Here is a 13,264-nt window from a genome sequence, read left to right as displayed (position 1 = left end):
TGAATGATACAACTGCCATCTGGATTTTTTTCTAGTCGAGAGTAAAGATTCGCATTCAAACTGATGTGGTTAAACGTATGGGCATCCATGTTGTGAGTGGAGTTTACTCCGAGATGCACCTGTCATTGTGGGGTGGGGTAAATGATGTCACTTGGAGCAAGCTGTGGGGGATGGGAAAGGAGCGAGGAGCACTGCACTGGGAAAAGTTGCGCTTCGTTGTGTACCTGCGGTACAAACAGTCTGAAGTGAGTCGTAAATTTCACGAAGTTCGGAGGAAACAAGGAATTATGATTGCCTTCATTTAAGCATGATCTAGCACGATCATTTTTTTTTTACTTTTTAACCATTACATCGTAATCATAGGAGTTTATCTATAGGCTTCGATAGCTTCCGCGTTGGATGTCCTTCGGAGAAAAAATGGGAAATTTGATACTTGTAGTAGTTCTGCTTGGAATTCTCCCCAAAGGTGGGTTAGAACAATATTTCCATACATTATTTCCTGCTAGAGTATTATGTCTATAGAATAAGGTATAGTGTTGTTTTACCTCAAAATGTACCTTTCTACCGAAACTGGCAAATGTTAATTATCAACAGGTGTAAACACGACAACGGAGACCTTTGCGTCACGTGACGATGTTGTTTAGGCCTAGGCCTACTAACTCTGTTCTAACTCGACCTACACACCGACTGATCATAGAAGTATAGACCTTGATCGATCTAGCAAGAAACACGTATTTTGCTTCTAAAATGTTAGGCCTTGTATAAGGCAATGATAACTGACCTTTAGACCCCTCTCTCAGATGTTTTACCATTTCCATTGCGACGCCATGCTAACCCTAGGTGTAGATGTTAAGTAGACTGTCTCACATTCAATTGTTGTGTCTAACGCAGAGTTACAGTCCATTCAAGTGACTGTTCCTCAGACAGAAAGGAGCACAGCGCTCTTTGCATCTGTCATCCTTCGCTGTGACTACTCAACATCCGCCAATCCATCAGAGGTCCTAGTTACATGGAGGTACAAGTCTTTCTGTAAAGACCCTGTGCTGGAGTACTACTCTACAGGTATGTTAAGAATCCTGGCCTTGTGATATTTGGTTGATTGTAATAAATGAATCATTAACATGCAGTTTGTCACTTTGTCTGTCAGATATGAGTTTATGTTCAACTACTTTTTAAAAATGGATAGACACACCTGCTGTTCTAGTAATCATCCAGCCTATGCACTATGTTCTAATTCTGGTCAGAATAACTCACATTAAAGTTAAAATTACTCTCAGCATGGAATGCATTTTTGAGTAGGAGATGACAATATGGTCTTGAAATCTGTACGCATTTGTGAATTGTCCATGCAATCAAATGACCAATACAAATGACCATTTTGACACTTAAGTCTTAAATGAAAATATTTTTCTTATATTTTTTCATTATATACCTTACCCTACTTATTTGAAGTTCATAAAGACACCTGACAGTGTCGACATAAGAGTGACATGACACTGTCATGAACGTGTCATAAACAAGTCATAAACGTTTATGACATAATGCTTCTGTTATTAAGTGACATTCATTTTTGTCATAACAAATTAGGGTTAGGTTTAGAGTTATGGTTAGGGTTGGGGTTAGGATTAGGATTAGAGGTTAGGATTAGGGTTAGGTTTCATGTGTCATGACAGTGTCATGTCACTCTTATGTCGATACTGTCAAGTAAAGTGTTACCTGTAATTCATTCAGTTGGGTATTGACATGTGCATTTTAATCATAAATCACATCTGTCATTTTTGGAGAAAAAAAAAACACAAGGGGCCCTAATTTGTTTGGTGGGCAAAGTGCAAAGTATGTCAGCAAGCAAAGTGTGCTCATGAAATACAGTTATCGTGTGCCATATGGAACCATTGTGAACAAAACAGGAGGGTGTGTTGTTTGATTCATGTATTTGAATCTTGTGTTTTTCTTCATGGATAAAGTATGTAATAATCACATCAGACAGTTGAATGTGTCTTAACTCATTTTCTCTCCCTAGCCTATCAAGCCTCATTGGCTCTGGGGCAGGACCCAGCCAATGACTGCCCCGATCGTCAGCGCACAGTTCGTGTAGTGGTTCAGAAAAGGGGCACCAATGAACCCACACTGGGCTCAGAGTACCGTGAACGCAAGATCACCATCCAGGACAGTGAGTCATAATGCATATCAACTACATTTTGTGGAACCTTGTTTAAAACATCTTGTCTACGTTGATTAAAAAGCCCAAAGTGATGTCAGAATCACTGTAACAAATATTTTTTTGTTTTTTTCATATCCTTATGTGCATCTCAGAGGCAGACTTGGTCATTAATGAAGTCATGTGGTGGGACAATGGGGTTTACTTCTGCTCTATCGACGCACCTGGAGACACCACGGGGGACTCCGACCGGGAAATCAAACTCATCGTGTATCGTAAGTAGGAAGAGGAAGCTGACTGCTCTTTGTGTATTTGCAAACTCTTTACACTGTCAAGAAGAGCAGTTGTTCTGAAACAGATAACAGATATAAGAAGTAGACTAAATGTCAATACATGGAGAAAGCAGTGCATTTGTTTCCTATTTGCATGCTGTTTCAAGGTAAACAGTTTTATGCAAAGTATTCCGAGAGTGATAGCAGACAGCACAGAAGCCCTGTGTTCTCTGTTCAGATTGGCTCACGGTGCTGTTCATCATCATCGGGGCCCTCCTCCTCATCATGTTGCTGTGCATCTGCTGCTGCCAGTGTTGCCCGCAGAACTGCTGCTGCTACGTCCGCTGCCCCTGCTGCCCCCAGACCTGCTGCTGCCCAGAGAAAGGTGCCGCACATGCCCACGGCTCCACATGCCCACGGCTCCACATGCCCACGGCTCCACATGCCCACTGCTTCACACACTCGGGGGTCTGCACACAGGGACAACAAAATCTGACATCTTGCCATTTTTGGGATGGAAACTAACTATAATGCCGCCACAGTGTCCATCCTACTTTTTATTTTTTTATTTATTATTTATTAGGACAATGCTCATTAATTAACAGACAAGCTGTAAATAACTCGCCGTTGTGAGTGCTAATTTCTATCCATTGTCTCTAGCCAGTTCTTAAAAAGACAGCCTCGAATAAAATAGCAAATAAAAACAAAACAAAAAACAGTAAGTGACTAGGCAAACTGTGCAAGCTGGTACCCAGACCAAATATACCCATCAGACAACACAGTACAGTAAAACTGGCTACATTACACACAAGACAAATAGCTATTACAAGTAGCTAGAACAAACATGTAAACAAAAGCAAAATACAGTAAAAACACCAGAAAGACCAGAACAGTGTAGATAATGTACATATTAACAGTTTAGAAATGAAGTAACAGTGTGAGTCTTAGGGGTGTGATTACCCATGGTCACAATTTTGGTTTGCCTTAATCCATGTTTTAAAAGTTGCAAAGTTGTTGCTCTCTCTTAACTCATTGGGTAGACTCGAGTGAGTCTGCTGCAACTTTCTTTCAGCTTCATGAACTGGCTCAGTGGGGGAGGTGCTAGCCCATGTAGAACCTTGTAGATCAGGCAAGCATCAGTGAAATGTTTAACATTATCAAAGTTAAATAAATTATATTTCTGAGTTATACGACAGTGGTGATAGCTGTTGGCCTTACGGTCAAGTGTTTGTAATGCCTGTTTGTAAAGGGACTCAATTGGTTGCAGAGTTGTTTTGTTTGCCTGTGACCAACTAGTAAAGCAGAATTAAATATGTGAAAAAATCATAGCATGCATAAAGATCTTAGCGGCATCTGTAGACAGGTATGTGCCTGAATGTTGGCAAGGTTAAATTTGAAGTTGGCAAGGTTAAATCTTTCTTTTTAGCATGCTTTTGGAATGACAGAGTTGAATCTGTAATTCCTAGATATTTCAAATCTGATACCAACTTGAGCTTTTTTCCTTTCACCAGGACATCAGGCTTACTTGCCATACCGTTGTTGAGTGCATCAGTGTTGTGTGTGTATATAATGCATATTCCAATGGCCAATAAATGATGTTATTGTGCTTGCAGTGGTGATGCAGCACCGGATGCTGAAGGAGGCCAAGAGAGCGATGGCCCCGTGGCTCCATGGCCAGCCCATATACGCCCCAGTGTCCAACGGGTCCTCGCAGGCCAATTACCCTTTACTCTACCCAGGTCAGTCTGCCGAGGAGCCTCTCTGACCGGGCTGAGCTTATCAGCTTTATCAGCTGACTTTATCACTGAGTCCTATTGAGCTGCATGCTTGGCCTGGGTTGTGTTGATGCATGCAGATACTTGGACATTAATCAGGTTGATATCAAACTTTGAGACCAGGCTTTTGTTGGTTGTGATTTAAACAATCCACTCACAGGTGTGTCTATAGAATATACATAAAATCTTGGAATTTGATCATAGGGAATGGCTTCTCTTTCCACTCCATTTGTTATTTAGTTCTATTTGTTTTTCTTAGGCTCTGTCTCCGACTACCCCACCAAGCAGGGAATTCCTATGGGCCCAATGGGCTACCCACCTCAACACCAAGGCCCACCTGTCATGTCTCATGGTATCTATGACAATGGCAATGTTCAGGGAAGTATCCATGGGAACAATCAGATGTTGGACTTTCTGGAGAGCCAGGTGCGGAGCATGGATGTTCCACAACCCTTGGTCCATACCCAGCCGGCCCCTCAGCAAATGGCGGCTCACCCTGTCCAGTCGTTACCCCCCCAGCACCGAGCCACCCCACCGCAGGCTGTGCCGTTCTCTGCTGGGCCTCCCAGCATGCTCTCTGCCCTGGACGAGATCGGTGTCCACGGCATGGAGCGACGCGTCATCCAGTTGCCACCCATCATCGGCCGCGGGTCCGGTCAGCGCAGTTCTGGTGGCACCCGCGGCGGGCCGCGCCTGTCCAACCCGTCTAGCGACAACTCCAGCCGAGGGGGCTACCGGCGCGACCCCCGAGAGGGCCCCCGTGACCCGCCGTCGCCACGCCGCGGCATCCTGCGCAGCTACAGCGACGAGTCGGACTGGGACGATCGCCACGGGAGACGGACAGGCGGCTCTGGAGGCAGGCGAGGAGGAGGAGGAGGAGGGGCCAGGGGAGCCGAGGGTTACCGTCCTCGCTCGCGCAGCCGAGATGACGTGATGGACGAGCTGCGTCACGTGACCTCTCGCCGGGACAGGAGCTACACGCCCCCACCCCGCCGCCGGGGCTCCTGGAGTTCCGAGGAGGAGGACAGCCGGAGGGGGGGAGGCGCGCGTCCCTCACGAGGGAGACCCTGGCCTGAGAAGCCACCCAGCTACTCCTCCATCGAGATCCAGGCAGGGCATAGCAGCAGGAAGAACAACATAGACCGCTTCTCTGTAAGGGTTTGAACTTACAATCAAGTGACGCTTCATGACTCAGATCACTGTTTTCTGACCAAATTCTTTTCATCCTTCCCCCTTCTCTCTGATCTGCTCTCTTCGCCTTGTCTTCCTGCCCTTTTCTTGGGACTTTTTTCTGTCTCTTAGGAGAGGAGTTCTCGCAGTGGCAACAGTGTGGTGATCTGAAACCTGCCTATCTTCAGTTTAAGCAGAAGCAGAAGTCCTCACTTTTCACTCATTTTTATGTACTTCTAGGGAATTGAACCACAGGACTGATGGGTTGTCAGTAGGCAGTAGTCACTGACAGTCAGGGGTCCGTGGTTACAGACACTGTTGTTAATTTCTGAGATCCAGACGTATCTCATTCATTCTTTTTTATGTATGTGTGTACAAATATGTATTTTGGTTGTTTTCAATGTTTTTTACGTATTTTAGAAGTTTAGTTTTAGCTATTGGCATCAGTACTTTTAAAGGTGAGCGCTGTGGAATGCGCAAAGACACCACATTTCATTCTTTCAGATATCTTTTACCTCTTTTTTACCAATGAAGTTACTAGAAACTAACCTCGGGCTTCTAGTGTGTGCGTGTGTGTGTGTGTGTGTATACTCCAGTTTACATTATTTGATTAGTGTGTGTGTTCATGTGTTCAAAGTATTTGAAAGCCTCACCAAGCAATGTTGCATCAAACAATTTAAATGACCACTAAGGTAACAATACATTTAGGACTGAGGGCACAATAAGATTTTGTATGTGTTATAACTTAAGTAAGTATAAGTATATATACTCTTTTGATCCCGTGATGGAAATTTGGTCTCTGCATTTATCCCAATCCGTGAATTAGTGAAACACACTCAGCACACAGTGAACACACAGTGAGGTGAAGCACACTCTAATCCTGGCGCAGTGAGCTGCCTGCAACAACAGTGGCGCTCGGGGAGCAGTGAGGGGTTAGGTGCCTTGCTCAAGGGCACTTCAGCCGTGCCTATGGTCGGGGCTCTTCTGCTTCTTCTGCCGTCAGGCTCAGCCCCTGCCCCCTGCAGTTTAACATTGTATACTGACTTCAGTCCTCCCGAATGGTTGTTGCTTAAAACATCTATCTGAACAAACAGCAATTAATATGGTTTTGTACAATTACTGGTGTTCTCTTTTTAACTATTAGAGTTTAGGCGATAACTGTTCTGTCTATATAATGAAGGATACTAATGATGTAAATGGGGTAAGAAGTCTAACACAAGTTTATCTCCATTTGGATAGAAATGTCAGATGTGTCTGCCCATGTTTTTTGGACATTTAGGCTGGAGATGGCATTGTATGCACTATGTTTGGATTGTGAAGTATGTTTTGTATATATTATGATTTTTAAAATATTATGTATAAAGTTTTCAAGGGGAACCATAGAATAGTGTAAACTGATTGGTCTAATTGCAAGTTCAAATAAATTATCAAAGAAAACATTCTTGTTTTTATTCTTGAATGAAGTATGAATACAGAGAAGTGAAATGTTTTTGTGTCCATTAACTATAGCTATGCTGCCCTCTTGCTTTAAAAGATATACAACACAATCTCAAAACTGGCATTGTACAAAATGCCTCTGTGGGCAGAGAAAGAAAAGGCCTGTGGGAGAAGGAAAGAAAAAGGTTGGGAGACAAAAAGGGGGGGGGGGGGGGGCAATCACGCATTACATTAAACATTACAGGAGCCCCCACCTCCACCACCACCTCGCTGTCAGAGCTCTGGGGGCTTAGAGGAGGGCAGCCAGAGGAGATGTGCCCTCAGGGGGGAGGCCCTGGCCTGAGAAACCTCCTGGCTACTCTGAGCCCTTATTATAGAGGAAGAAAATGTCCAAGTCAAATTTGGGAAAGAAAACGAGAGCAACAAAGCATCACATTAAACAGTACATTACACTGTTGGCTCCTCAGATGAGAACAGGTTTTATAGCTTGTCTGTTGTCTGTCAGGTTTTATAGCTTGTCTGTTGTCTGTGACATTTAGAATTGAATGTTGATGACTGTTATGTGTTTTTATTGGCTTAATAGTAATGCGATAATTTGCCAACTTATGGGACAATCACAACTGCTCATGCACACTTTGATGCTAAGACATTGTAATTGTGCACTGAAATATTAACACCAAATAGGTGTCAGAGACTTTTGTCTTTGCTTTGGCACTTTATGTTCGCCCTTATTATGATGTATAATTTTCAGGTGAAGCTGACATTCGTTTCTTTTTCTATCCACTAGATGACGCTGCTTGAATTGAAATATTATTCACATCAGGTCAAGTTCAAAACTCACATCAAATAATTTATGAAGGTAGGCTACAACTGAGCGTTTGGACGAAAGAGTTTCAAAACCCATACCCTTACTTTTAAATCCATCCAAAGTATCCATATATTATCTGCTATAGACCCAACCCCAACACACACACACACACAAAGTTATGAATCGTCTTATTACATCCAAATAGTTGAAAAGTCGCTGAACAAATCAATGCCCCTGGGCCATCTTCCATTTCGTCACATTCAAATAGTCTGTAGGACTGACTGCTGAAATGATGATGAAATGATTTAGCTATATTCATTGCGCGAATAGGCTATGGTAGGCCTACATAACAATCGCGCTCTGAAATTTCATCCAGATCGTTAATACAGTAAAAGATTGTCAATGTCAATGAGCCTGAACCTTGGCGCTGTCTTTTTGTAGTCTATGTGGTGATCGGTAGATGGCACTCTTTTCTCCCATCATAAGAAATATTACATGCTATGGAATAACTAAGCCCGTCTATTTATACACCCATTCATATTTAAGATTGTCACTAGAATCGATGCTGTTACATTTGTGACGTAATATTGATCTAAATGAATAATTATTCATATTAATTAATATTATTAATCAAGCATCAATATTGTTATAGCGACAGTATTTTTATTATAAAAACTTCTATGGCATTTTGTGGCACCCAACAGTTTTTTTATATATATATATATATATTTCTTTTTAGAGTTGTTTTTCGTTTATTAACATAAAAGATCGTGTCAACTACAGCAACATCAATGAATCCATAACGGTAGTCGACAGTTTGGCACAGTGCGTATTTGCATGAAGCTGGGTGATGAATTGTGTCAGCTGTTTCATAACCTAATCTCACTTTTGAATAATTATGACATTGTCTTAACGTGATGTGAAGTGATGTGGCTCTACCTCTTTAAGGTTTGACTGAGGAATTGAGTCACGTCTATCTCAGTAGATTCATTGTTGCCTGCCCAGCCAATCATTGAATTTGACGACACAATAGAGACCAAAGTTGCAGTATAAAAAGCCTTGCAGAATTTTAAGCATGACACCTATGAGTGTGGTACTCAGTGCTGATAACCTCGGGTGTAAACTTGTATCAACTGGATCCTAACGAAGTGATAGAACATGCATTTTGCACGACTTCTGATTTCTGTGTGTTTTTTAATTGCACTAGGTCCAGTGGGTTATGGTGAGATCACAACGCACCACCAGACTTCAGTTGCGTCGGAGGACAGTGAGCAGTGCACAACATGTGAGTTTAGACAGCAGAGCAAGCTCATGAGGTTACAAGCCATCAAGTCCCAAATTCTGAGTAAACTTCGGCTCAAACAAGCGCCCAACATCAGCCGAGATGTTGTCAAACAGTTACTACCAAAGGCACCTCCACTCCAGCAACTCCTTGACCAGTACGATGTTCTTGGAGATGATAACAGGGACGGCGTTATGGAAGATGATGATGACCATGCCACCACAGAGACAATCATGACCATGGCCACCGAGCGTAAGTTCTACTGTCCTAAATGCTAAGATACTAATCTGCGCGCTGCTGGCGTGGTCGCCAACTGGGTACTCACCGGAGCGCAGCGGTTGCGTTATTTTACGCCGAAGGTTTATGTGTTCTACTTTATTATTGAAGCGCATCTCATATGGCCAGATTATTGATACATGTCAGAAGAATTCGAAAACTTCGTATTTCTTCATATGCATGACATTTCACTTATATAATAAACCGATAATTGTATTTGTTTGATGCAATGTAACAAAACGTTAAAAATGGAAAATAAAACCATCCACTTCCAAAAATCTCATTAGCGTTAAACGTCATTAGCGTTCCTTTTGCGCGTTGGCACTTCCCTTACAAGTGCGCACAGTGGCTGTTTCCTCGCTGCTCTTAAATCTGAAAGCTGGACCATTTATGTTGAATACTCTTGTTACTGTAAAACAGTAGGCCTATATATTCTGAGAGACTTCTGACTGACTGACTGGATGTCTCTTTTTCTGTGTCTCTACTGTTATTTTTTTTATCTAGCGGATCCCATCGTCCAAGTGGAGCGGAAACCCAAGTGTTGCTTTTTCTCCTTCAGCCCGAAGATTCAACCCAGCCGCATCGTGAAAGCGCAGCTTTGGGTGAACTTGAGACCAGCCGATGAGGATACCACTGTATTCCTTCAAATATCGCGATTAATGCCAGTCAAGGACGGAAACAGGCATAGAATCCGATCGTTGAAAATTGACGTGAAATCAGGGACCAAATCATGGCAAAGCATAGATGTCAAACAGGTTTTGACTGTGTGGCTGAAACAACCAGAGACCAACTGGGGTATCGAGATCAACGCGTACGACGCAAAGGGAACCGACTTAGCTGTCACCTCTGCAGAAGCCGGAGATGAAGGACTGGTGAGTTCAGCTGACTTTTCACTGTAACACAAGACATGTTCTAACAGTCTTTATTTTAACAAATCACTAAATTCACTCAGTTGCAGTTGTATGATTATATATTCACTGAAAAATATGGGATGTTTAGTGGACCAAACCACTAATGTCTGGAGAAAAGTCTGTGACTGGCTGTAATTATTTATGGGCCTATTATTTAAACATCTCTGTACCAGAGTCCCTTTTGTTTCTATATTTAGTTGAGGCTTTTATCTGGCCTTTCCATCTTTCCTAGGTCACAGAGGCCAAATAATGCACGTTTGCATGTGCATGGCCTTTTTTATTATTATGCATGGCTGCTCTCCTTCTAGTGTAATGCCTGCCACAACACCAGAGCTCCCTTTGCACATTTTACTTAATGACTGCAGGATGTAGCTGTAGAGATCCATGATTACTGTGGTTTGACTTTCACAGCAACCTTTCATGGAGGTGAAAATCTCTGAAGGCCCCAAGAGGTCCAGACGGGATTCTGGACTAGACTGCGACGAAAACTCGCCAGAGTCTCGCTGCTGCCGGTACCCTCTCACCGTGGACTTTGAAGACTTTGGCTGGGACTGGATTATCGCCCCCAAGCGTTACAAGGCCAATTATTGCTCAGGCGAGTGTGAGTACATGCACCTGCAGAAGTACCCCCACACCCACCTGGTGAACAAGGCCAACCCACGGGGCACGGCCGGACCCTGCTGTACCCCCACCAAGATGTCCCCCATCAACATGCTGTACTTCAACAGGAAAGAGCAGATCATCTACGGCAAGATTCCGTCCATGGTGGTGGACCGCTGCGGCTGCTCCTGAGTAAGCAAACTCACTGCCAGTCTCATCCTTCTCCTGGACTTCTGAAAATAATCACTTTAACCATTTACCAGTGCTTTCTTACACTGTGCAATAGAGCCAGAAACCACAACAAGGATGCTCACCCATTTGCCGAGCATAAGTGTCACATGGATATACTGATGGAATGTCATAGAGTTGGACTTGGGAATGGACATAGAAAACAAACAAGAGAAAATTTGACGACATTCAATGACAAACCTTTTTTTTCTCTTCAATCTGCTTGATGTTTTTAACTGTCCCTCACATACATGCTGTATACATTCTCTTGTGTGCATCTCTCTTACATGTCACACTCATTTTGTAATATCCATATTTTTGCAAGTATGGCTGTCAGTGCCAGATGGCCATGCTAACCTATTAAGGCAATATTTTTTAGGACATTTTTGAGTGAAATGGAGAGGGACTCAAGAACATTTGACTAGAGCTGGAGATCCTATCTGAAGAGATCCATCTGGCAAACAGAACCGGGTCTCATGTACATTGCCATAAATGCCACACTCAGTTCATTCAATTCGTCCTGATTATAGCTTTACCATTACTCAACTGCTTGAACTTCCCTACACACTTGAATTATTATATAATTATATATGTGTATATATATAAATATAAATCAGCATTACTGGGCAGAAGGACTTGAACCAGAGGCACTACGAATGCAGTCTACACATATATACGTATGTGTAACAAAAGCAGAGGTATATGAAAAGAATGAATGTTTAAACCATGCTTAAACTCTGTCTTTCAAACAACACAGTTTGCACTATGGCAGACCAATAGAGATAATTGGTTGCTAAAAAGTTGTAAAAACTGATTTTGATATGTTTGCTAATTGTACTATATGCCATTGTTTCCAGTAGCTGTTTACTTTTTTAACCTCTGTTAGTAAATGTATAAGACCACAACCTAGCAAGAAGTGCACAATATCAAATCTATATATCTGTTAAACAAATAAAGGTGCTTGCTCTATTCTGTGATTAATTAGTCATCACTGGACTACAGACTAGGCCAAGCAGTTTCACAAGATGTGTAGTTTTCCGTTTGAACCCAGTTGCTCTTGTTTTTGTGCATGTTTGTCTTCGTGTGTATCCTATGGCCATTTATGTTTCAGAACATGTACACATTTTGTCATAAGACAGAGTGAATTCAATTTACTCTAGATTAAATATGAGGGAATAGATTCCATGTGATAACATAAGGGTCGTTGAGTAGAATCCAGATGCATCCATATGATGCTTACAGATGAATGCATGCCTACAGAGGACACTGGGGAAAACATCTGATTAATAATCTGGAATCAAGGGAGAGAATGGTCAATGCCAAAGGGTTTGGCTTCCGTTTAGCATTTTTAAATGATCCTTATGGTGTGGCTACTCAAAGGTCTTTGACCATTGTTTGTCATCTGCCCTCTGATGGTTAAAGTGGCCAACAGTGTAATCATACTGTTTATTGCAAGTTGACATTGGGGTTAGAGGCATTTTCACACATTCCATTTACAAGCATGTGAGCCTGATTTTAAAATATCAATATTCTGGCCAATAATTCTATTTCACTTTTTATTTAAAATTCCTATGATCTAAATTTCTTTACATAACGGTTTTGAAATCAGGGCTAATTAAAATGACAGCCTATTGAAGCCTTCACTTCCGTCCAGAAGAGGGCGAACTGTGCTGTAGGAGAGGCACTTCCTTTCCTGCTGTGAGCTGGACTGCAGCCATGTTGACCAGGTGGGACCTGCATAGAAGTGAATAGACCAGTCAGAGGGTTACAATTCCCAGAGACATAGTATTGCTTTCCCCATTACGGCTGAAATATGTCCTCTGTCATTTTTTGGTTTTCATTAGACTGTATTTGGTACTTAAAGATTCATTCATTCATGCCATTCAGCTATAATCAGTCAGTATGTTTTGCCTTGCTTTTTAGTGAAAGTCCTTCCTAAAGAAGCAATTCTTGAAAGTCTTTATTCCTGAGACCTAGATAGCTGGTACAGTGTAGAAGGATGCCACTGGTCCATATGACATGACAGATGGAAGATTCCATGTCCATACTGCAGCACTGAAGAGAACAAGCCACCGAGCCCCCACTAAGATTTACCTCCAGTCCCTTTTTTCAGCCCACATGATTGATGTGTTTTCTTAAGCATCTTCTTTCCAGCTGAAAGTATGACAAACAGGAACACACTAGTGGCTGACTGAGTGCTGTTACATCTGTCACAGGACGCTCCGCTCCGCACCCTGTGTCTCCGCAGCCCGGCGTCGGCCAGCACATTCCCACACTGACAGGTGAGGAAGCCACTGTGAGAAAATGGGAAGGCGAAGAGGCGCTCCTCAGGGGCAGAGGCGCGCCG

The 13,264-nt window shown here is 42.6% G+C and overlaps 2 protein-coding genes across 3 annotated transcripts; both read left to right on the top strand.

The window, feature by feature from the left end:
* Positions 1-156: 156 nt before the first annotated feature.
* On the top strand, positions 157-6,812 carry ildr1b (immunoglobulin-like domain containing receptor 1b). The gene is made up of 8 exons (XM_042083595.1): positions 157-466; positions 892-1,062; positions 2,021-2,170; positions 2,314-2,433; positions 2,669-2,815; positions 4,044-4,169; positions 4,465-5,357; positions 5,508-6,812. The coding sequence occupies exons 1-8, from the start codon at positions 400-402 to the stop codon at positions 5,544-5,546; spliced, it is 1,713 nt and encodes a 570-aa protein (XP_041939529.1). The 5' UTR covers positions 157-399; the 3' UTR covers positions 5,547-6,812.
* A 784-nt stretch (positions 6,813-7,596) lies between these two features.
* Positions 7,597-11,878, top strand: mstnb (myostatin b). 2 transcript variants are annotated; one of them, XM_042083659.1, is made up of 4 exons: positions 7,597-7,671; positions 8,828-9,154; positions 9,683-10,050; positions 10,501-11,878. In XM_042083659.1, exons 2-4 carry the CDS (start codon positions 8,932-8,934, stop codon positions 10,879-10,881), a joined length of 972 nt encoding a protein of 323 aa, XP_041939593.1. In that variant the 5' UTR covers positions 7,597-7,671; positions 8,828-8,931; the 3' UTR covers positions 10,882-11,878. The 2 variants fall into 2 exon arrangements, with proteins under 2 accessions (XP_041939593.1, XP_041939582.1); XM_042083648.1 differs by lacking the exon at positions 7,597-7,671 and having other exon boundaries at positions 8,690-9,154.
* Positions 11,879-13,264: the final 1,386 nt, after the last annotated feature.

Source organism: Alosa sapidissima, chromosome 2 (assembly GCF_018492685.1).
Source record: "Alosa sapidissima isolate fAloSap1 chromosome 2, fAloSap1.pri, whole genome shotgun sequence".
Lineage (NCBI taxonomy): Eukaryota > Metazoa > Chordata > Actinopteri > Clupeiformes > Clupeidae > Alosa > Alosa sapidissima.
This window is presented reverse-complemented; position numbering and strand designations above follow the sequence as displayed.